This window comes from Megachile rotundata, chromosome 7 (genome assembly GCF_050947335.1).
Source record: "Megachile rotundata isolate GNS110a chromosome 7, iyMegRotu1, whole genome shotgun sequence".
Lineage (NCBI taxonomy): Eukaryota > Metazoa > Arthropoda > Insecta > Hymenoptera > Megachilidae > Megachile > Megachile rotundata.
The window spans coordinates 17,913,497-17,934,567 of record NC_134989.1 but is presented as its reverse complement, the minus strand read 5'-3'; the positions used below and the strand labels follow the sequence as shown (position 1 = coordinate 17,934,567).

General features: G+C 39.7%; 2 protein-coding genes across 3 annotated transcripts; one reads left to right on the top strand and one right to left on the bottom strand.

Moving 5' to 3' along the window:
* Positions 1-1,092: 1,092 nt before the first annotated feature.
* On the top strand, positions 1,093-5,925 carry jhamt (juvenile hormone acid methyltransferase). Its single transcript, XM_003708377.3, has 5 exons — positions 1,093-4,838; positions 4,913-5,084; positions 5,182-5,314; positions 5,388-5,535; positions 5,622-5,925. The coding sequence occupies exons 1-5, from the start codon at positions 4,652-4,654 to the stop codon at positions 5,822-5,824; spliced, it is 843 nt and encodes a 280-aa protein (XP_003708425.1). The 5' UTR covers positions 1,093-4,651; the 3' UTR covers positions 5,825-5,925.
* An 89-nt stretch (positions 5,926-6,014) lies between these two features.
* Positions 6,015-21,013, bottom strand: Plc21C (Phospholipase C at 21C). 2 transcript variants are annotated; one of them, XM_003708376.3, is made up of 18 exons: positions 20,847-21,013; positions 20,619-20,765; positions 19,827-20,098; positions 19,672-19,756; positions 19,185-19,602; positions 18,976-19,096; positions 18,705-18,900; positions 18,303-18,627; positions 18,031-18,222; positions 17,739-17,948; positions 17,336-17,655; positions 16,942-17,259; positions 16,819-16,863; positions 16,549-16,750; positions 16,256-16,478; positions 15,866-16,175; positions 15,547-15,738; positions 6,015-15,468 (listed from the first exon to the last, which is right to left on the bottom strand). In XM_003708376.3, the coding sequence occupies exons 1-18, from the start codon at positions 20,943-20,945 to the stop codon at positions 15,346-15,348; spliced, it is 3,798 nt and encodes a 1,265-aa protein (XP_003708424.1). In that variant the 5' UTR covers positions 20,946-21,013; the 3' UTR covers positions 6,015-15,345. The 2 variants fall into 2 exon arrangements, with proteins under 2 accessions (XP_003708424.1, XP_012152849.1); XM_012297459.2 differs by lacking the exon at positions 16,819-16,863.
* Positions 21,014-21,071: the final 58 nt, after the last annotated feature.

Genomic DNA, 21,071 nt, shown 5'->3' with positions numbered 1-21,071 from the left:
CGAGCGCGGATATTTTTATTCGCAGCTACGATATCTGCGCGGCTCGTAGACGATAAGAACTTCTCGACGCGAGATTCTTTCAGCTTTAACGAGTTTGCCTTGCTTGGAAAATCTTTCGAGAGAAAGTACCGTTTTCTTTCTTTGTGTTTGTTTTATAATTAACCGCTTCCTTCTCTCAACATTTATCCGAAAAGTGTATGCAAATACGTAGAAAACTTCAAAATTCATTCGAGATTTAAATGTTCAATTATTGTCAACGCATGGCTCAAGATCGGAATAGGTATTCGCTCCTCCTATGAATATCGGTGCGAAATTTCTCGGGTTAATTTATCAAAATTACGAGGAGCCCGAGAGACGCAGAAACTTCGTTTAACTTTTAGCTATCCGTTCGATAGGATTTTGAAATTGTTATTATTTTATTTTCGATAAAAAGAGATTCGAGATGGCAAAAAAATATAACACGAAGACGTAAATTGTTGGTGGTGGGACGTTCTTCGTTCGTATACTCGCGAATTCTTGCGGGGCCGCGAGACGAGCCACGGTATTGGATAATACCAGAGGCAGCCGGCTTCTGCGAGAGCACCATCCATTTAAAATGTCTCCCTTAAATCTCCAACACCACCGGCAACCACCACCATCACCACCACCACCATCTCGGTCTCCACCTCCCACCGAGGCTACCGACTTTCAGTAGTCGCCTTCAACCTCACCCAACCTCCCATGACCGACCTCCCTTCGTTGCTGCCACCGGTTTCTTCCACCCCTCACTTTTATATCCACCTAAATCCATCCATTTTAAATGACGGATATTTTCTCCGAGCGACTGTATGGATTTTCATACTTTCCTCGAAGGAGAGGCGTGCATAGAAGGAGCTCGCCGTTTGTCCGTTAATATTTTCGCACCGGGGAAGGGTTCCGACCCGACCCTTCAACCGAAAATCGTTCCTTTCAGTCTGGACATTCAGTTTCGCCTTCCTCCGACCACGTAACGCCAGCTTTCTTTCCTTGGAATCGAAATTCCAAATTCCTAAACCGTGTTCAGAGAAGAATCGAAAGGTCTCGGTCGTCGACAATGCGTTGCCAAGAACAGCACGACCTTCGAACAATCGGAATATCGCGAAAGAAAAGAGGTCACGTACGTCAGATGCATATCGAAAGACATGTATTGTCGATGCGAGCGTCAAACTTCTTCTTCTTTAGGTTAATGGATCCTGTTACGTTGTCCTCTTTGCATTCCGGGATCTTGATGTTTCTTTGCTCGTATTTATGACGCGTGTGTCGACAATGGAAGGTGCATTCCTCGTCATCGTCGGAATAACGAATGCACGGAGACGTGGACCACACAATCGCGACGACGCAACTAATATCGCACTAATTTTTCGCACTAATATCGGCTCGTCCGCCATCGCGCAGACAAAGATCGAAAAAAACCACCTGAATATATTGTTGTTACGCGAGTGAAATTTGATGGACGTATGCAAACGTCGATCGGTCGTGATTCGCGAACTCGTTCGATCGAAAGGAAAAATCGATTCGCAGCTTCGGATAGGAAAGGTCATCGTGTAACCCGCAATAATTACGAGTCTGCTACATTATACACGGTCGGTCGAATGCGGAAGAAACGTCAGGTCCGTGGCGTCTCGGGCCTCCAAGAAGCGAGTATACGAAGGGGACGCCGCCTTCTTCCATTAATCTCGCGGCAATCGAAATTAGCATAATTGACGGAGCGGAGAATAGCGGCCCGTTCGACTCTGAAACGCCATCTCGTATAATCTCTCCATATATCTCACTCAGTGTTTTCCGATAGAGCACGCATTCGCGGAAGGACCATCGAACCTCTTTACCAATCGTCTACGACACGCGCACACGCTCGTACGCGAGATATATTTTAAAGATCGACTGAAAGCGTTTTTGCGCGTTGCATCAAGCGTTCGTAAAGAATTCGAGTAAACGCTTTCGACTGCTCGTTGCATTTCTGATTGGTTGTTACGATAGCGTCGGATCTCGAGATAACGTTTGCTCGATATCGGTTATCGTTTAAGAAGAAAATTTAATTAGCAGATGGGCAAGAAAGTAAAAGCAGAGTTGGAGCATGCTTTAGCTCGAAATCTACTCTTCCTCTTGAAATCCCTCGCTCTCTTTCTCTCTCTTCCTCGCTTCGTCTCCTCCCGTCTCGTTCCACAAGCGCGCATCTTCTCGAGCAAGACGTATCGACGCGGATTTTTTTCCGCGTCAGTCATTTATCAAAGCCCTTCGTTCTCTCCGCCCGCCGCCTCCTTCCTTCGATACACACGAACGTACACCAGGATTTAGGCAAGGAAACGAGAGAAATTTCGCTACCTTTCGCAACGTTTCACCCACGAACTTCAATCTTGCCTTGCGTTCGCCCAGAAAGCTTCTCCGGTTATTCGATTCGCTAAGGTTCGCGAATTCGACATTAAGAAAAAGTAACGAAGCTATGAGGGGTTAGCACTCTTTAAAAAAGACGCGAATTTCGAAGCTCGTGGAAAAGTGAAAGATCTACCTTGTAATCGCAGCTGCGATTCCGCGTCACGGTTCCTAGATTGCGTAAAGTTCGAAAGTAGGCGCGCGAGCTTTTGTTGTCTTCGTATATTGCGTTAGTCGAGTGTAACTCGAAGAGAGGATAGAGAACTAAAGACGAGGCGAGAGAAAGAAAGACGACGAGGTCAGCAAATCGGGTCAACCCACGCTGACTTTCATAAATATTTCCTACGAGGCCAGTCAGCTCGCTTTCGAGTTACGTCGAGGGTATCTTCCGTGCCGATTTTCCCGGAAGCTTATTGTAACGTATTTCGCGACGCGTGTTATTTACGCGACCTCGAGATCAAGGACGCCGCTACCGCGGACGATTTCTGCATCTCAATGAACGCCTCCACCATTCATCTTCGTCGTTCGTCTACGTTTGTCGATATGTCGTTACGATTCGTCACCGCATGCGGCTGCGGATGACGCGATATCGACGACGGACTTTAAATTTTATCGAAAGACGAAGCAGAGAAGAGCCTCGACGTATCCGAAGCAAGAATCAAGTACTCCAAAGCTGGAGCTAGGAGAATCGATCGGACGAGACAGTTTGTGACAGAAATCTTTACAGTCTGATGCGATTCGATAACATAAAAGAACCGTAAAATAACGCTTATTCCACTTCAATGGGAAGTATAGCGTTTGCTAAGTATGGTTATTAATGTTCTCGATGCGAAATGACTGATTAACAGGGAGTAAGAAACAATTTGAAAACATCAAAAATGGAACACGAGTACGACATAAAAGCGTCGTGAAGCTACTCTCGAACGAAGATGCATGTATCTCGATACCTTACCTGTAGCGTTGGTACGTTCGTACCTCTGTCCCGCAAATATTTGCCCGCATGTCAGCGGTCGTCTTTCGCCGCTCCTTGTCGTCGACGGAGGACGATCGTTAAGGCGTCGTTAGGAAATTGAACCGGTCGTCTATTCGCCGAGCAAACATTGTATTTCTCGCTCGATTAAAAGCCGCCCTCGTTATACCGACGCGTGTATTCTATTTATCGTGCGCGTGTCATTGTTATTTTTATAGGACGTATCCGCGCCCCTTTCTCTGCTTACCGTAATTAATGAATTAAACTGGAGCGCGATGTTTCTACCGATCTGTTCCCTCGATCGATCAGCGATGCCTTCTTTCCTTTCATGGGCTACATTTATCGATATGAACGAGACTGCTACGGGTCGCTCTCGGACGAGTAGCTATCGGCGCAATACTCACTCGCACGAAATACTCTCGACAGCTACTCGCGCGAGTTTTACTATGGAACCCTTCGTGAGCACTCGGTAAAAATCGGACCTGTACCGAAGGATCAATCGGCTGGCAAACTGGCCGCGACGACTTCCCCTTTCGTCTCGGAACCACCTAGTCCCTACACTCTTATTCAATATGGCCCGGACCTTCCTTACTAAAATTCTAAGCAACCGTTCCCCAGTATCCGGTGTGCTGCGACCTCGCTACGATAAACACTCGCGAATTTTTCACCGATTAAAAAACCTCGATAGTATCGATCGGAGACATATATCTGACCGTTTGATAAACATCTGGATGTCGATATCGCTCGAATGATAACGAAAATTAAATTTGACAATCGTTAAATACGCGCGAGAGACAATCGACGAGCAAAGAAAGATGTCGATGAATGAGCATCGAAAGCAAAAATCGGATAATGGCCCTTGCTGCTCGAACGCGTTCGTCGAGCAACAGCAGGTCAATGAACTTCCGAACGTGACCATCGAGTTCGTGAAGGTGCTGGAACGAGCTGCGAGCTCCGAAGAATTCGGATATTGAGGTAGGTACGGGCTGGACGGAGACAGAACAGGAAGAAAAAGAAGCGCGGAGAGCGGAGCCGAAGAAAAGAAGAAAAAATAGAATGAAATAGAAAAACGGGGGAACTGTATGCGAGAGTCACCGAATTGAATACCAAAGTCGGGTCGAAAAGTCACCAGGAAAAGATCTGACTGCGTATTGAGTCGATAGTTCGTACTTTGCTCGAAGCGTCGTCTTTTTTCCTTTCGGGGATAAATCGTCTTCAGTTCACAAACTTCTTACGATTGGTTCAAACGTGTTTGAGATCGAGCGACCCTAGTGATCGAAGAACGGATCGAACATGAACATGGTCGAGGAATACGTGAACGCTAGCAAGCCCCAGTTTCTCGATGCTCTCGACATAATAGAAGAATTCGAGAAAGAGATGTCGGAGATGAAAGGCGTGTGCATAGACATCGGGTGCGGACCCGGAGACGTAACCAAACGGCTGATTCTTCCGAGATTGTCGCAGGATGCAGAATTAGTTGGTAAGAGAACAAAAGTAGCCTAAGCATGATCGGACACGAGTGTTAGAAATTGATTTCCGTGATATTCGTTGTAGGGGCAGACATATCGAAAGCGATGATCGAGCACGCGAGGCAAAAGTACCGCGACGAGAAACGCTTATTGTTCTTGCAGTTGGATATCGAAGCCACCGTTTTGCCTAACGAAGCGATTGGACGATACAGCAATGCGTTATCGTTTTATTGTTTCCATTGGTGCCACAATACTTGGTATTTATCGTCGTGATTTTTATTCGAAAGTAAAATATCGTTTAACAAATTCTAAATCGCCTTTATAATATTACGCTGATTATCGCGTCGAATTTAGGCGAGCTTTCGAGAACGTGTACAAGCTGTTGCGACCAGGAGGGAAGGCACTGATCATGTTCCTAGCTTGGAACAACGGGTTCGACGCTTACACGAAGCTGCACGAAAATCCTCGATACAAACCGTACATGGAGGTTGCACGACAAGCGAATGTCTACCTATTGCATCGCGATCGTCCAACGCTCTCGTTCGTATTTTTCTTTTCAGGACGCGGATCGCTTCATCCCCTTTTTCCAACGATACAAGGACTCGCGGGCAGCCCTCAGGAAGATGCTGGAAAGCATCGGCTTCAAGATTCTGCACTGCAGCAAAAGAGAAAAGAGCTTCGTTTACCAGAACATGCAAATATTAAAAAGTACAGCATTATTGTACTAAGTACAGCAACGTCTAGTAATATACGATCTTAATATCTAATGCATAATTCAACAACGTTTATTTCAGATCATACGATAGCCGTTAATCCGTTCATCTCGCGAATCCCTGACCACCTGAAGCAGGAGTTCGAGGACGCGATGGTGCGCGAAGTAGCCAATCGTAAGATTCTGTTTTCGAACAAAACCGACAACGGCGGACAGGAGTACAGTATCTTGGACAGGTATCACATTCTCGTGGCGTATATACAAAAACCCATGGATACATGCTGAGGAATTTCATTCGCCTGACGCGATCGAGCGAACAAACAGAAATTTTATTATACTTTGAAAAAAGAATTGTTATCGTTCTGTAATAAAAGATTTTGACCGTTCATTTTATTCATTTTTTTATCCATAGTTACCCGCTCAAGGATCGCGATTCAATAATAGGGAATTCAGGGTAAAATAACAGCAAAACGTGTCTACAACACTAAACTTTATTGTACACTATATCTTTGATTTTACAATACGGTACAGCCATTTATAGAATATCGTTAAAACTCATATATCGTCGATACGGGTATGATAACTGGGTCTCGTTATTTTTTCCTTTAATTCGTGCTGCTTATTCGTAACAGGGAGTAACAATATTTTCTATAACGCTTTTGCCTAAAAAAGTACACCCAAAATCGGTTGAAAACCGATCGACATCGATTGTTTCGGTACCCTGACGTTTCTTCGAGGTCCGAGCAACCGAATCGCGACACCGAAACGAGAAGAATATCTCGACGACTAGGTTGTCCCTTTTTTCCTCAAAAGGATAACGGAAGTTTAAATAATTCGACCAGTTCCGAGGATATTCTTCTTAGTTTCGGGCAAAGAACGCTAAATGCTACGATCCGTCGACGAAAGCGGTACCGAAACCCTAAAATGGAAGCAACTCGAGATCGTAACGCGTTTCGAAAACTCTCGTTCCACGAGGAACAGAAGCAACAACGAAAGCGTCGTCTCGCGCACGGAACCTTCGTAATTCGAGGCTACTACGTCTTTCCTAAATCGAAGAACGATACACCTAAAACACGTAGCTGTCCAAGCAGGAAAAAAAATAATGTAAATGCGTCGAAATCGAATAAATATTCCGAAATGTCGAGAAAAAACAGTCCGATCGTGGGAACGAGTTGTGGCTCGGGAGTCGTTGACCACCCGATCAGGAAGAAAAGGCGAGGTGTACACGTATAAAAAACGGCTCAAAAAATCCTTATCGTTACGGAAGATCTGTGCGGACTCGCAATCAATTTGCGACAACGGAGGACGAGCTTTTGGAGGAGGGTGTGCATCGTGTCTCTCGAAGAAACACCGTGAGGACACGTCGACATACGTTCATGCATACACGCATTCTCGCAATAAACAAACACGAAAATCAAAAGAAAATATATAACCATGCGAATCCATTTTTCACCAAATAAGATGCCATTGAGATTCTGCGAAATTGACCTCCGTCGTTTCGTTCGTAAGATCGAACGAGCATGTGCGAAATTACTGTACAACGAATGCAGATTTCGTTAGTGAGAAATTCAATGAATCACAGATATAAGTTTCGATTAAAATTGGCGTGTCGATACGCGTATACCGTTACGTTCCCAGCTAGTAGAACTTCAAATCAAACGTTCCTCTTCCCATTTTGGCTCAGTGATATCGTTACGTATCGAGTTATTAAGAGTTAATGTTATTTTAAAAGGAACTTCTAGTTCGAAATTTTATTCTCTTTCACCCCCGAAATTATGTGTCACTCCATGTAAATTAATTTTGAAAGATCGTTATACAGATAGTAAAAAAAACCTACAAGAAACTGTGCCGAATTACATCGCTGGCGAAGCAAATAAAATGCAACCAATATCGAAGAGAGGAGGTCTATGAGAATTTTTTGTGCGCAGCAACAAAAATTTCCTAGCAGTCCAGGTTTCTGTTATATTCGTTTCGAATCACTCTGTATGTAACGAAGAATAACGAAAGAGTAACTTCTTGTAGAAAATGAAATTGCTACGCTAAATCAATTGACGAGAACAGCGTTGAGACGCGCATAAAGTAGCTTAAAATATGTATCGGCGAAAAATCTTGAAAGGAACGTTACAACGAGTAATCCCTCCGGTCGGCGGGATCTAATGTGGAAGCGACTCGTAAATTACGGTTAATAGGTACGCACGGTTTTTTGTACGGGCAATTAACAATAACCGTTCACGAGCGAAGGGAGCGTAGGGAGCGAGAGCGTGGTAGAAGCTCGTGGACAACGAAAGGACGAAACCCTCAATTTTCTCGGTGCGTTGCGTGACAGTAACCGAGGAAGGAATCGACCGTGTTGGAAGCCGAGGGAAAACAAACTGTCCGCGACACACACCGCGTGTCGTTCTAATTTGCACAAGGAAAACGTGTTCCGTTAATCGTTTGCAAATATTTCGCGAGTCGATCGATGTCACACCCCATCCCTTTGCTTCTTATTACCGGACATTCATACGTAAACGAGAACGATAACCAAGTACAATGTTTATTGCAAATGTATCTGATCGTTCCGGTTCAAATTATTATCGACGACGAAAAGTAACATAAAAATATGGAATAAATACAATTGAAATATGACGGCCGACTGTTGAAATATCTGAAGGAGAGGAGATCACTGTTTAGTGTCCTCGCGTTGGACGATCGAGAATTAGTTTCGATCGGAAGGCAAGAGAATCTTGAACAATTGGCAAGACTTAAAGGCCTACGACGCAACAATAAAATCGATAGAAATAGATGTCGACTCGACTCTCGTTGCAACGGAAACGGGAGTGATTGAGCAAAATCGGAGGAACGCTCGTAGAAAGAAGAAACGACACGGAAGCGGTCGGTCGATCGTAGAATGAAAATGGCACCGTCTCGGAACCGAAAGAGAACACGTTCGGACGAAAAAACGACGACCAGTATAAGATAGGTACAGAAACGAATTCGACGGAGAATGAAAATCACATTGAAACATCGAAGAAGTATTCGAAGCATCGAAGAATTGACAGACTTGACGATCTGAAGGAGCGAAGAAGCTCTGCCGCTCTCGCGTGCTCGTTTACGTGTATTTCTTGTTTAGAAAAAGAGCCCACCGAGGTACAACGTTGGACCGACAGAAGAATCGAGTCAGGTACGAAGAATCGTTGTTAAAAAAGAACCTTGTTTCGCACGGATGCCGAAGAGATTCATGGTAGAAAATGATCTATCTCGCGACTCTAACCGCGATCGTTTACGTAAGTTGACAATTTTACTCGCCTCAGCGACGAAAAGTCTTCGCGAAGACGGATCATGGTTTTGACGAAGAAAGTCCTCGGATTTTAACGAATTCCTGCACGCTCTATAACGAATGTCTCTCTATACGTTAGAAGAATATGCATCTGTTAGACAATATTTTTACACGTACAATCAACGAAATATCGGCGAGATCTAAACTATTTGATGTCCGCGTTCCGAACCGTATGCCTGAAAATTCGCGACAGCGCAAACTATCGGTGTAGAAAACAGGAGATCGTTAAAACCCGAGAATATCGGTTCAAAAGCTCTGCTCGTGACGAGAAGATCGGCGGGCAATTGAATTTCGAAAGGAACGTGAGCGACGCCAGACCGTCACGATCGTCGATAGGCCGTTTTCATAAAACTATATCTACGACTTATAACTGTTTCTTTTACACGCACGCGTGTACTCTTTTACACGCACGCGTGTACTCTTTTCGCGTAATACGCAAGAAGTACACGCTAATATTCGCACGCAATCGATTTTTGTTATTTCTTTTTTTTTGGCAATCGATTTCCACGACCACGCGTCGCGTACAGGTAACGCAAATGCTAGTCCTCGCCGTTAGCTCTACGAAACAACGACTATACGCTAGTACTGCCACTTTTTTCGCTAATCTACCGTTAACAACATCAACAGCAACAACACATAATATATCAACATGAATATAATATCTGTCCTCGGAATCTAGCTTCTTTTCCTTTATACTTATACGTTAGGTACGTGTGTAATATACATAATTCGCGCACGCTGTTCGTATACAGGATGCGACGGAATTTATTGATACGAGAGAGATGATGATAGGTTGAGATTGTGGAACCAATTTCTTTTGTTCGGCTTTCTTTTTTACACGAACAAGTCGACGTATGATCATTTCGTGTTTCAAAAGTTTATGCTTCGTTAGACGTGTTAATTTTTTAATTTCTTCCTCTTCCCTTAAGAAGGAAGGAAATAGGATAGTAAACCTTCGAGGATTTTTATTTTAGTCGTTTAATTATAAGTGATATATTAAAAAATTTTAATTCCGATAAAACAAAGCTCGAGACGAAAGCAACTTAAATTGTAGGAGATTTAAGGATATAGTGTTACGGGGATGTTAAGGATCTAGGGATGTAGAAATTTAGTCTCGCTCTCTCTTTCACGCACACAGACACGCGCTCACATTTTGCTTTTGTAGTACATATAGATCTTCGTAAAATACTGTTAACTATCATCACACCGCACTAATACCAATTTCGCCGCACCCTGTACATTACAGGAATATAGGAAGAGGACGAAACCGTGTTCGTCCTGAGCGAATGCGCGATTACCCGCGCAGAAAAAATATTTAAGGGAAATGCATCGTGTGACACGAGTTTGACAAGAAATTTTTCAAAGTTTCTCGTGCAACGGAAGAAGGAATTCGTCGAGAGACCAGAGATGTTTATTCGAACGACAATTAACAAACGATCGTTCGGAAATGTTTCGCTCTCGACTGCAAGCGCTTGAAAAATAATTCACAACCACGTATCGCCTGTCGAGTATCTTATAAAGTTACACGCTTGCGACAAATCGTACTCGTTGATGTCGCGAACGTAAGCGATGCATTGTCGTGATTTTTAACCCTAGAGTGGTCGCGCGGATGACATTAATCATCCATATTCAAAAACTAGTAATATGTATTTGTGTACTTCACATATGGAAAAAATCACGTGCAAAAATCTAATGTGTTAGGTTGGTAACTAAATTCGCGATTTTTCTTGTAAGTGATGGCTCACTGTATTTTTAGTCATTTCCAGATTCTGAAACTTAAATTTCTAAAAGATATAGAATATACAGGAAACCAGAAGACTTGGCCCAGCTTAAATAAAATCCTAAATATGCTAATAAGTGCATACGTCTACATAATCGAACGAATTAATTGCCAACCTAACAACATATATCTTCGGCAAGTCGGGTATATTAAAGACGCACAGTTCTTTTTAAAATGGATAATGCTCATCATCCACGCGACCGCTTACGTTACATTTATAGACGCGACCACTGCAGGGTTAAACGATCGGGAAAAACATCGACACACGTATAATCTGTATACGAACGTTTACGATATACAGAGATTGTGTATGTGTATGTGTGTGTGTTGTGTGCGTACGTGTATGTATGCATGTATATATAAACTTCCGATAATCTTGTACGACTTAGCATAAATGGTACTATTGATTTCCCTCGCGTTTGAACGCTAAAGGTAGTTTCTTCCATCGACTATCGCTACTTAATTTAAATATACCCGCGCGCGCTTACACTTACACTTATCTCATCTTTTAATAGATTATCACTGCGCTTTCCTCTTGGTTAAAATGTTCTCATCAATCGAGTCCACCGCTACGTGAGACATCATTCTTTTTTCTCTTCATCCTTCGTTAGAATGGAAGATGGTAACTTTGTAGCGAAAATGTGATCGCGAATAAAACAAGGAATATTGGTAACTCATCGTGTACGATCGTTTCATCCGGATGGACGCTTAAAACTATACCCTTGGAGGAATCTCTTTTTTTTTAACCCGTGCATTAATCTTTCAAACGCCGCGTACCAGTTTGTAAATATTTTACAAGTTATGACAAATTATACGTAAGGAACTTTCTATTGCCAATACAATAACTACAACACCTACGATCGTTTTTATAATAAGGGTCATTAAGATACTTCTAGAGTTCTGTTTGAAAAGAACACGAGAATGAATAAAGAATTCCAATTGATAATGGAAATATTAACGTAAGGGCTAATACTATCTAACGCTAATAAGCAGTGGCGCATTTTATTTTGCGAGGGCTTGGTCGGAAAAAGTTTTTGCAACTTCTCCAAAACATAGAAAAGATGATCAAACGTTTGTAATTAAAAATTTTAGAACTTCTGCTACGATAAAAATTCAACACTGTTAGTAGTCTCTTTCGTTAGGATAGATGCATACTTTTTTCCAATTTAAAATGCAGTGTGCCTTGTGCTTACAATTAAACAATTATTGACAACTCACAGCTTCAACAGAATCACTCGATCGTTCAATTCATTATCGAAATACGTCTCGATGAACCACGTAAATCACGGAATTAAATACTGTTATTTGTTACGAATTACGTAAAACCTTAATATCACGTGTAAGAAACTACGAGGCTGCACATTCCGCCGCAGTTTCTCTTTATATCACTATGTAAATAATAATAATACCAATTAGACGTTTCAAATATTTCTTTTCTGTTGGTTTCAAATATATTGCAACTAACCCCTATTAGCTTAAAATTCTTACTCCGAACACCTCAACCGACACAAAACTATCCAAAGCATAGAGATTCAAAATAATTTCGCAATATTCTTACAAAAATTTACAAAACTACTAGGAGGAAATATAGAAACGGATACTCCGATAAGCCGTTTACCTACACAAGAGTTAAGAAACTGTCGAGAAAAGAATTCTGTGTTCAGAAACGGAATAAACTACAACCGATATCGCTTGTTGCACCGATGACTCGTAAAACAAGCCGGTAACAGGGTCTCGTAGAATATTTCAACGGCAACGTACCTTCTCCGAGAAGGGAAAATAAAAATTCCAGAAACGAGCGTGAGATAACGTATAACTGCGTAACAAGGCGAACGTTTGAGTCTCAAGCTGCGATCGTTTAGTGTTTTACGCGACGAAAACGGTTTAAAACGAAACGAGCCTAAATGCCAGCAAATTACTAACGCGCCCAAGCTCGTCGTATAGTCGAACCCGTGGACCAGCCCAGGCGGAATACTCGCGACACTCGTAAACGCTGTAATATAATGGAACGATCTACAGAAAATGGGGACTCGACGCTCAACAATCGATTCTGAGATTCCTTGCATTCGTAGTTGACTGTTTTACCGATTACGACACCTAGCATTCCTATTTCCGCGACTATTTTTTGTTAGATTAAGATCTCCGTTCCATAGTAATGCGCAAATTTAAAGGAAATAAAGACTGATGCGCTAAACATTGTTGTCTTCGCAGTCAACTACCTTATCCACTTTGTTACCACCAACCGAATGTCATCGCTATTTTCACTCTTACCCTCACTAGATATGGGTATGCCGATCACGTAAAGAAAATACATCATAAACCAACTAAAGTGTCGATGGTAAAACTATGTCACGCGCACAGTAGAACTCCATTTAATTGAATGAAATTTGATCGAATATCAAATTAACTGAATGTACCGCACAAGTTTGCGAAAGATAGGAACGCTATATTTTCACCACTCCTCTTATTGAGTTTGGGTTTCCTCAAAAATTACTGCTGCATTCTTATTATCAAAGCTATTGTCGAACATGATATTCCTATTATAGGAACACTTTAATTAACACGTAGAACAAAGTAGTAATTTTATGTTTATACCCATTTTACCTAAGGGGTTAAAAGTCTAATACCTTAATTTTATGAAATTTCAAGCATATCGAATAAAAACTGTAAACAACGATTAAATCATGACTACGAAAAAAAACAAGATTCGAAAATAAACTTTTTACCATTACCAATACATTGTCAGCTCCAAAAACTTTCTGCCCCTACAGTTCCATTAGTGGCAATATATCGAAAATCTACTACTGTACATGTATATCTGAACTCTCTTGCTCCCTTTACGCGTTCAAATAAATAGAGTTCTACTACAGACGATTCAATATCAACTTCAGTCTCCAAATCGAAGGGAATTGATCCGTAGGTAACATCTCGACGCAACATAAACTACGACACAAGTGTTACACGTACGTATATATAATAGCAAAGGTGTCCCTTTTCTCTTTCGCATCGATAACGAGCACGCTCTAATTGCGCGTGTGGTGAAACGCATAAACGCCAATGTATGTATGTCGTGTGCGTGCACGTATACATATATACACATGTTACATATTGTTGCGTGTTAAATAGTGATAATTTTCTTCCTTTTTTTGCAAAAGCTCGCGATCTTATATACGAGATAAATAACAGGATGGATCACACGAGAAATTTACAATGCGTGAACGCGCGTAACTTTTAATCCTAAATTTTGTAATAGCTATTAAGAATTATATGAATATGTATACGTGTATATATATATATATATTTATATATATATATCTATACATAATATATGCGCATAATATCGAATTACTTAAAATATCGTACGATTAGAAACAACAAGGACAATGTTACAACGTAACATTTTTGATTGTCTTCCTAAAAGAGGTTCGCCCCAAATCGTTTTTTTATATCCTCGCCTTTAGCCACGAAACGGCCGCAGTGTGAAATCGCACGGTACAAAAACGCTGGAAACGTTCCCTTTTTTCTAATATTTACTCGCCTCTTCTCTTCTTCGATTCTCTTTCTTTTTTTTGAAATTTTTTTGGTTGACTTTCATTATACAATACCGATCATGTTCTTTTAGCGTTCAGAATATGGGCTACCCAAAAAATTGTCTTTATACGGAATACTTTCAGTCAAAAATATATCAAATCACGCAGACGCCCATCCGAATCTTAAAACCTCGCCGCGTCCCTTACACCGCTAGGCCAAAGAGATTCCATCCTCGTTTGTGTACATTTTTTCATTTTTTCCCTTTCGCTAAATCGTCGACGACCATTTTGACGATCGAGCGATTCGATATTTCCGGAACGCGACTTAGCATCGATCTTTTCTAATTAAATAACGCCTTATACATATAATAACAAGATTAAATAGTAGCACTTAGAAACGTTATTCCTTATTTAGAATCATGTACCTCTTCTACGTGATCTCGTTCTTTGCTTTCGTTACATTCCCAGAAGTTTCGTCGATTCGAAAAATGGAAGAAAGTCCCGACATTGGGCGGCGATGTTCTCGAGTATAATGAGAAACAGTGCGTTTAATACTGTGCGTAAGTAATATCGAATCGAAGGAAACATAGAATTCGCTTCTTTATCTCGTCGAACACAACGGTCAATGATACTTATTTGCGCTGAGATCAAAATGGCGTCGATCAGAGGATCGATCGACGCTCGTTGCTGATCTTTCGAAAAATAAAAACAAAGCAAAAATTTTTCAATGGAACAAAATGGAAAATCGCCTCTTGACAAGTTAATCAACAACGAACCTTTCGTGCTGGCATGTACATGATTAAATCGTGAACGTTGAAGAAACAAAAATTTCTTGTACGCGAGATTTGCGTAATCGAACCATCCCCGAAGAATTAGTTTAAAATTTCACACTGTTGTCTAAATCATACGTTCTCTGGTAAATGCTGTACACTTTGCAAAAAAGACTTTTTCGGAAGTGGATAAAATTATTTTAGCAAAACACAGGTAACTGCGTAGATCTCACGAATTCTCTATCGTTATCGTTACAGTATACGCTACCAATCTTATCTTTCGTAGAAGTAAAACCGGTTGTTGCTGTCGTCCCGAACCGGATTAAACTTTCGGCAAAACTACCATAGGTTTGCAAATTTTTCCAAACCGTGTCAAGTTAAAATCAAGATACCATCCATCGTTTCAGTCAATACATATTCCCACTAAGTGATTCCGGCATACTAGTTCCGCCAGATGGAGATAATGGCAGCTCTCCGCTTTCAAATTTACTACAACGACTACTGTACTCCGCCATTAGTGTAGCTTTTACCTGAAATAAAATTAATAGTTGATTCTCTATACAAACAAATCGATACAAATAAAGTAAAAGGGCTTGATAGATGTATACTTTAGCCCTTTCTTCTTCGAGTCTTTGTCGAACTTCTTCGTGTTGCCGTTCCAACTCTGCCCTTCTTTTCTCATAAATCTTCGTTAATCGAGTACACTCGTTCACACCCTTCTCGACAGTCGACTTCGCTACTTCCCTCTTCATACGATCCAGTTCCGCTTTATCTTTATGTACCTTTGCTAACTGTTTTACCTAAAGTTAATATCGAACACAAGTGACATTAGAATCTGAAAACCCGTATGTAGAAATAATGTAAGGAGGGGCTAAGAAAAGTTTACGAAAGGGATTTCTAGGATATAAGACAGAGACAAAATCATACCTCTCCGTGCCTTGTAGCTTGGAGTTTTCTCATAACATCGGCAGTTTCTCGTTCTAGTAATACTCTCAATGTTTTCAATTGGTTAGACTGAGAGTTTTTCATTACTTTCTCTACGGTCGTAAATAGACTTTCGTAATACTTTTCTTGAAGTTCGCGTTCCTGTTGAACGTGAGCTTTGCACACAGCCAGAAAACGTTCACTCTGACTTCTGGGTAATCCTTTTGGAGCTCCACCATTTCCTTCACGATTTTCTAAATCCGTACACTCTGACGTCTCAGCCAATGAACTCAATCCTACTTCGCTAGAAAAGCTACAAAAGAAATAGATGTATTAACATCTATTTAAACTTGTTCATGAATGAAATTTTTATGATAACAGGCTATAACTCACATGTTTCTGCTTGATAACCGTTTTACTAATTTATGGCTAACATAAAATTTCGATTTGTGCTTTTCACCGTCCACGGATCCCTTTTGCGACTGCACTCTTAATTTTTCTTTTTCATGTTTCTTTCGTAACGATTCAAGCTTTTTCTCCAACTCCATTTTCTTTTCTCTAACTAATTTATTCTCCATTAATTTTTCTAAGGATTCAGCTACTATTTCATCGCTCACTAGAATATAAAAATAAAAAATTATGAATATCAGTTAAAATACAACATAAAATAATACATTGATACGTACTGCCGCTGACATTAATTGGACTTTTGTTCGTGGAAGCTTCAACAACTTGAACCGGAGGAGCAGGAATTCCTTCTTCAGCCTCTAACGTATCAGATGTGTTTGTAGCAGCAATAGATGGCCTACCATGAACACTGCCAGTCGTTGGAACAGGTGTCGGTAGTTCGCCCACAGATTGTAGTCTTTTCGTTTTAACACTTTCCTCCTGAAACAACATATTGAACTATAAGTAGAAATCAGTTAACGTTAACATTTTCTAATCCACAAACTTACAGCTGGCTTAGAAGAACTTGCTCCTTCACCAACTTTCGGTTTATCCTATAAAATGTTAGTACGCGCGTATTAATTTATTATTAAGTTAGTAAGTAAAGAACTGTTCAACCTTTCAAACCTTACATCAACTTCCTCGGACGGAGCTTCCAAGCAGTCTGTAAGAACTGACAATTGCTTTTCCCTCTTCTCTACTTCACTTTGGTACTTAATCGGATTTGCCAAAGCCTCTGCAAGCTCGCTCAGTCCATCCGGAACATAATCTTTCACGATAACGTGTAGAAATAAACTTGCTAAAGGCAATGGTTGCCCGCATTCGGTTCTGAGAGCAACGTGTCGATATCCAGGACATAATCCAACTACAGGCAATACCCTGTGACCTATTAAACGGCCTGACTCCTCATATGCTGCAATTCTAATCGAGGCAAGTTCAGGTAACACCACCTAACAGATACAAATAATATTCTTCTATAAATAAGTACATACAATTGAGTAAAAAAAAATTAAAATTAATTTTCACCTTTTTGAAGATAAAAGGTTCTTCATCATATACAGGGTTGATTCCATTATTTGGAACAATTTTCGTACGAAATTTCTTTCTTACTGTGTCTGCAGGTAAACCATACATATCTACTTCAACGTAAGTACCCACTCTTTTATCTGTTAAAAACTGAGCCGATATTACATGTATGTGAACTGTTCCCGCTATAATACCATCCACGGTTGATTCTGCAAAAGGGTCTAATCGACGATCCTTTCGCCTCATGAATTCCGGTTTCAAAAGATAACCACAACGTTGATTGTATTCAAAGATACCTAGATTCAATTGCATTGCTAGATCTAATTAACAAAGGAGAATAAGTTAGAAAAAGTTGTGATACAAGATAAGTCATACCTTTACAATCAATAATAAATACACATACCAAGCGTTTGATAGTTTAATGCAACTAATTGACAACCAGCATTCCAAAATACTTGAGGCATAAAATTACTAGAGTCAAAACGCGTGCCTGCTGGATATACTCTTGATAGTTGATGCTTATTATAATTCACAAATTCAAGTGGTCGTTCCTTTAATAAAGTTGTAGCTTGTTTTTCATCGAATGACGACATTTCGTACATACGGTTTTTTTCTATAACAATTTACACGAATAATTCAGTGTAAATAAAAAAAAGCAAATTTAATAATTAACAGCATTATACACGTGAACGTACTCTCAGCTGATTCGAAACTATTAAAATGAACAGGTTGTACATAATTAACTAAGGCTGAAATTTCTGCTCCGGCTTCCGTTTCTTTAGCGCTAGACGCCACTTTGTCAGGTGCAGGCACTTTGTCCTCCATCCTTAACTTAATATCTTCCACGTTTGATTCATCCTCTTCTGTACTCGATTCTTCTTCTTCGTCTGAAATAATAAACATTTTAAGTTGAAATTAATGTTGTCATCTTTCTTTTTTTTTTCAATTTTTTTCTGTACACGCTAACCATCTTCGTCTTGAGCACTATCTTTGCTGCCTTGTCTTTGCTGCAACATCGGAGGATGCGAAATATCTCCGTTCCCTATCTGCTGATCGTTATCACCTGCATCAGCTTGAGGAACAATATCCGGTGGTGGACCATTTTCTCCATCAGCAGTCTGATTTGTTGTCTCACTATCCTCGTTCTCTTGAGCTCCTTCTTCAAACTCCGTTACTGGTGTCTGCTGCTTCTTCTTATGTTTTTTATGATGATGATGATGCTTTTTCTTATTTTTTATTATAATCTTACGTTTCAATAGAGATGGAGGTGGCAATTCTTGACCGGGTTCCAACTAATTCAAATGTAAGTGCATCTAAAGTCATGAACTATAGAACAAAATAATGCGAGCTATAATCGTGTGAAAAATACCTTGTGAGATTCAAGAGGAGCATCAAGCAACATTTCTCCAAATAATTCTCTACAATACTGAGCTATCTTAGCTTGCTGCCTTGGATTACAATGATTTTCAAAGCTAAGAATAACAGGATATTCTGAAGTTTTGAAAGCACTTTCAGCAATTGCTTCAATCACATCTCGTGCATAAATTTCAGGTACAAATGTATATCTAGACAGAAAAATATTTTTAATTCCGTTTCAAAATATAAAGTAATCAAATTAAATAATTGAAAAATAACCATACCCATGGACAATGACAGGTTCATCAAATTTTCCATTCCAGAAGTCCAATTCCACGCATCGACAACCAGCAAGCAAACATTGACGATATATTTCTACGGAACTTTTCCCGGTAAGTTGATGTCCTACAAAAATTTAAAACAAAATATTTAATAATTATTACGGTACGCTTATACGATCAGTTATAATTTAAAAATATGTATTATTATGTACCTGTTAAGTATGTATTGTGACTAGAATTTATAAAGTAATGCGCAAGCGGTTGTTCCATATCATCCGACAATTCAAGTTTCGATACAGCAACGATTGGATTATCCTCGCTCATCAGATACCTCAAGAATCCATCGAAACTTAACTGGTCCCGATTGGCATTACATTTATTTGGTTCATATTGACTTATAATGTCTTTTGCTCTCGCCGCATTTGCATATGGATATAATATTTCATTCAAACGCGGATCTCTTTGTGTTTTGTTCAAAAAGTCAACAAATTGAGTAACGGACATTACTCTACGTTTATTATTGCCTACGATGTTCTCAAAAACTTTTTCAACGTCCGATCGCTGAGTAAGAGACTTATAAAAGTTGAAGAAATCTTCGAATTGAAATTTTTGTAACGATATCACGTCATTCTAGAAATAAAATATATTGAAATTTTTATGAATGTTAAGAAATAACTGAACCTACAATATGTCACTTACTTTTCCCGATGGAAAACCCGATATATCGAGTGCTTTTTCAACACGCTTACGGTCATCTTTATTTTGTGCAAACATTCTTACTATGCTGAAATGACAATACATAAAATATATATATTTATATATATATACATATATACACAAAATATTATGCTCACTTCTTCACAGGAATTTTTCCTGATTTATCGGCTGTAAGTGTAAGCTTGGTATGTGCTTTCTGCAAAAACATAGTCGTACTAGTGTTGAGTAAAGTTAAATTATATGCAAGCTGAAAGATTTGCTCTGTCCAATGTTGTGCTATTTCTGCATGTGTTGTACAAAAGTTAATAAAATTCATGTTGACAAAATCAGATCCATAACAAATTGTCATTGTCCTATCCTCTATCGAATCTTGAGACCCCATTGTCATAAAAGATTTCAATTTAGAATCCTGAAAACCATTTTATTGATTAAATAAACAGATCTAATATGAATTGCCATAAACTTTGAATATAGCAACTCTAACAAAGTTTCTTTGCATATAATCAGATCATACGCATTGTAATCAAAACAATGGCTTATTTTACAATAAGCTACTAATACATGTTGAAACTACAAACAAAGCCACTTTATATACTGTTTATTGATTTATAGGAAAATAGAACAGATAAGAATTGATCTCCTTCCTCTATAACTACGATTATTTCCACTGTGTATAAAGATAGATGTGACTGAAAAAAATGAACTACATTGAGGACATAAAGTAGGTAATATTCTATTTATAGATTTGTCAATAATTATCATGTGTTGGTGTTATGCATCATTAGCATCCATGCAAAAGCACGATATAATTATAAAAAGACAAGTTAAGACAAGACAATTTAATTTCTATTATATATCAATATATTAAATTAATAAAATCATTTGATTTTTAATTTTCAATTTATATCTAAAAAGTTGCAATTTGCTACCTTTGGTACTTTAGCATATTTTCCAGTGCGGGTATCTCTTATTATAGCGATATCCAACATGTCCATCTCATTGTTCTGATCTATCCAATGTAGATAAAATCCAAATTTGTCTACCTTTAAATTCACAAGAGTCGCTATACCAGAGTCCTACACAGGTATAAAGCAAACAATATAATACATACAAGTTAACTCGTTGCTTAAATTTTTTTAACATTGTTTTACTCTCACCTCGTCCCATTTGAGAAATTTATCTCCATTTTGTAACCGCTGAGACACCTCAACAGGCCTAAATTGCAGGACACTGCCTGTTGTCTTTGTACTTGCCATACTGCCTGAGAGATATTACAAGCCAACTCGTGCAGAAATAATATTATCTCCTAGTACAGGCGTACTAGTACAATAGCAAGCAATGCAGACTAGTTATGCTAGTGACAACAATAACAAGCATGGGCA

Coding starts and splice junctions, on each gene's coding strand:
- jhamt (XM_003708377.3), top strand. CDS start 4,652: ATGAACATGGTCGAGGAATACGTGAACGCTAGCAAGCCCCAGTTTCTC. Junction 4,839..4,912: donor GCAGGATGCAGAATTAGTTG/GTAAGAGAACAA, acceptor TATTCGTTGTAG/GGGCAGACATATCGAAAGCG. Junction 5,315..5,387: donor GATACAAACCGTACATGGAG/GTTGCACGACAA, acceptor TTTTCTTTTCAG/GACGCGGATCGCTTCATCCC.
- Plc21C (XM_003708376.3), bottom strand. CDS start 20,945: ATGGCAAGTACAAAGACAACAGGCAGTGTCCTGCAATTTAGGCCTGTT. Junction 16,479..16,548: donor TCCAATTAATGTCAGCGGCA/GTACGTATCAAT, acceptor TTTATATTCTAG/TGAGCGATGAAATAGTAGCT. Junction 15,469..15,546: donor TCGAAGAAGAAAGGGCTAAA/GTATACATCTAT, acceptor ATTTTATTTCAG/GTAAAAGCTACACTAATGGC.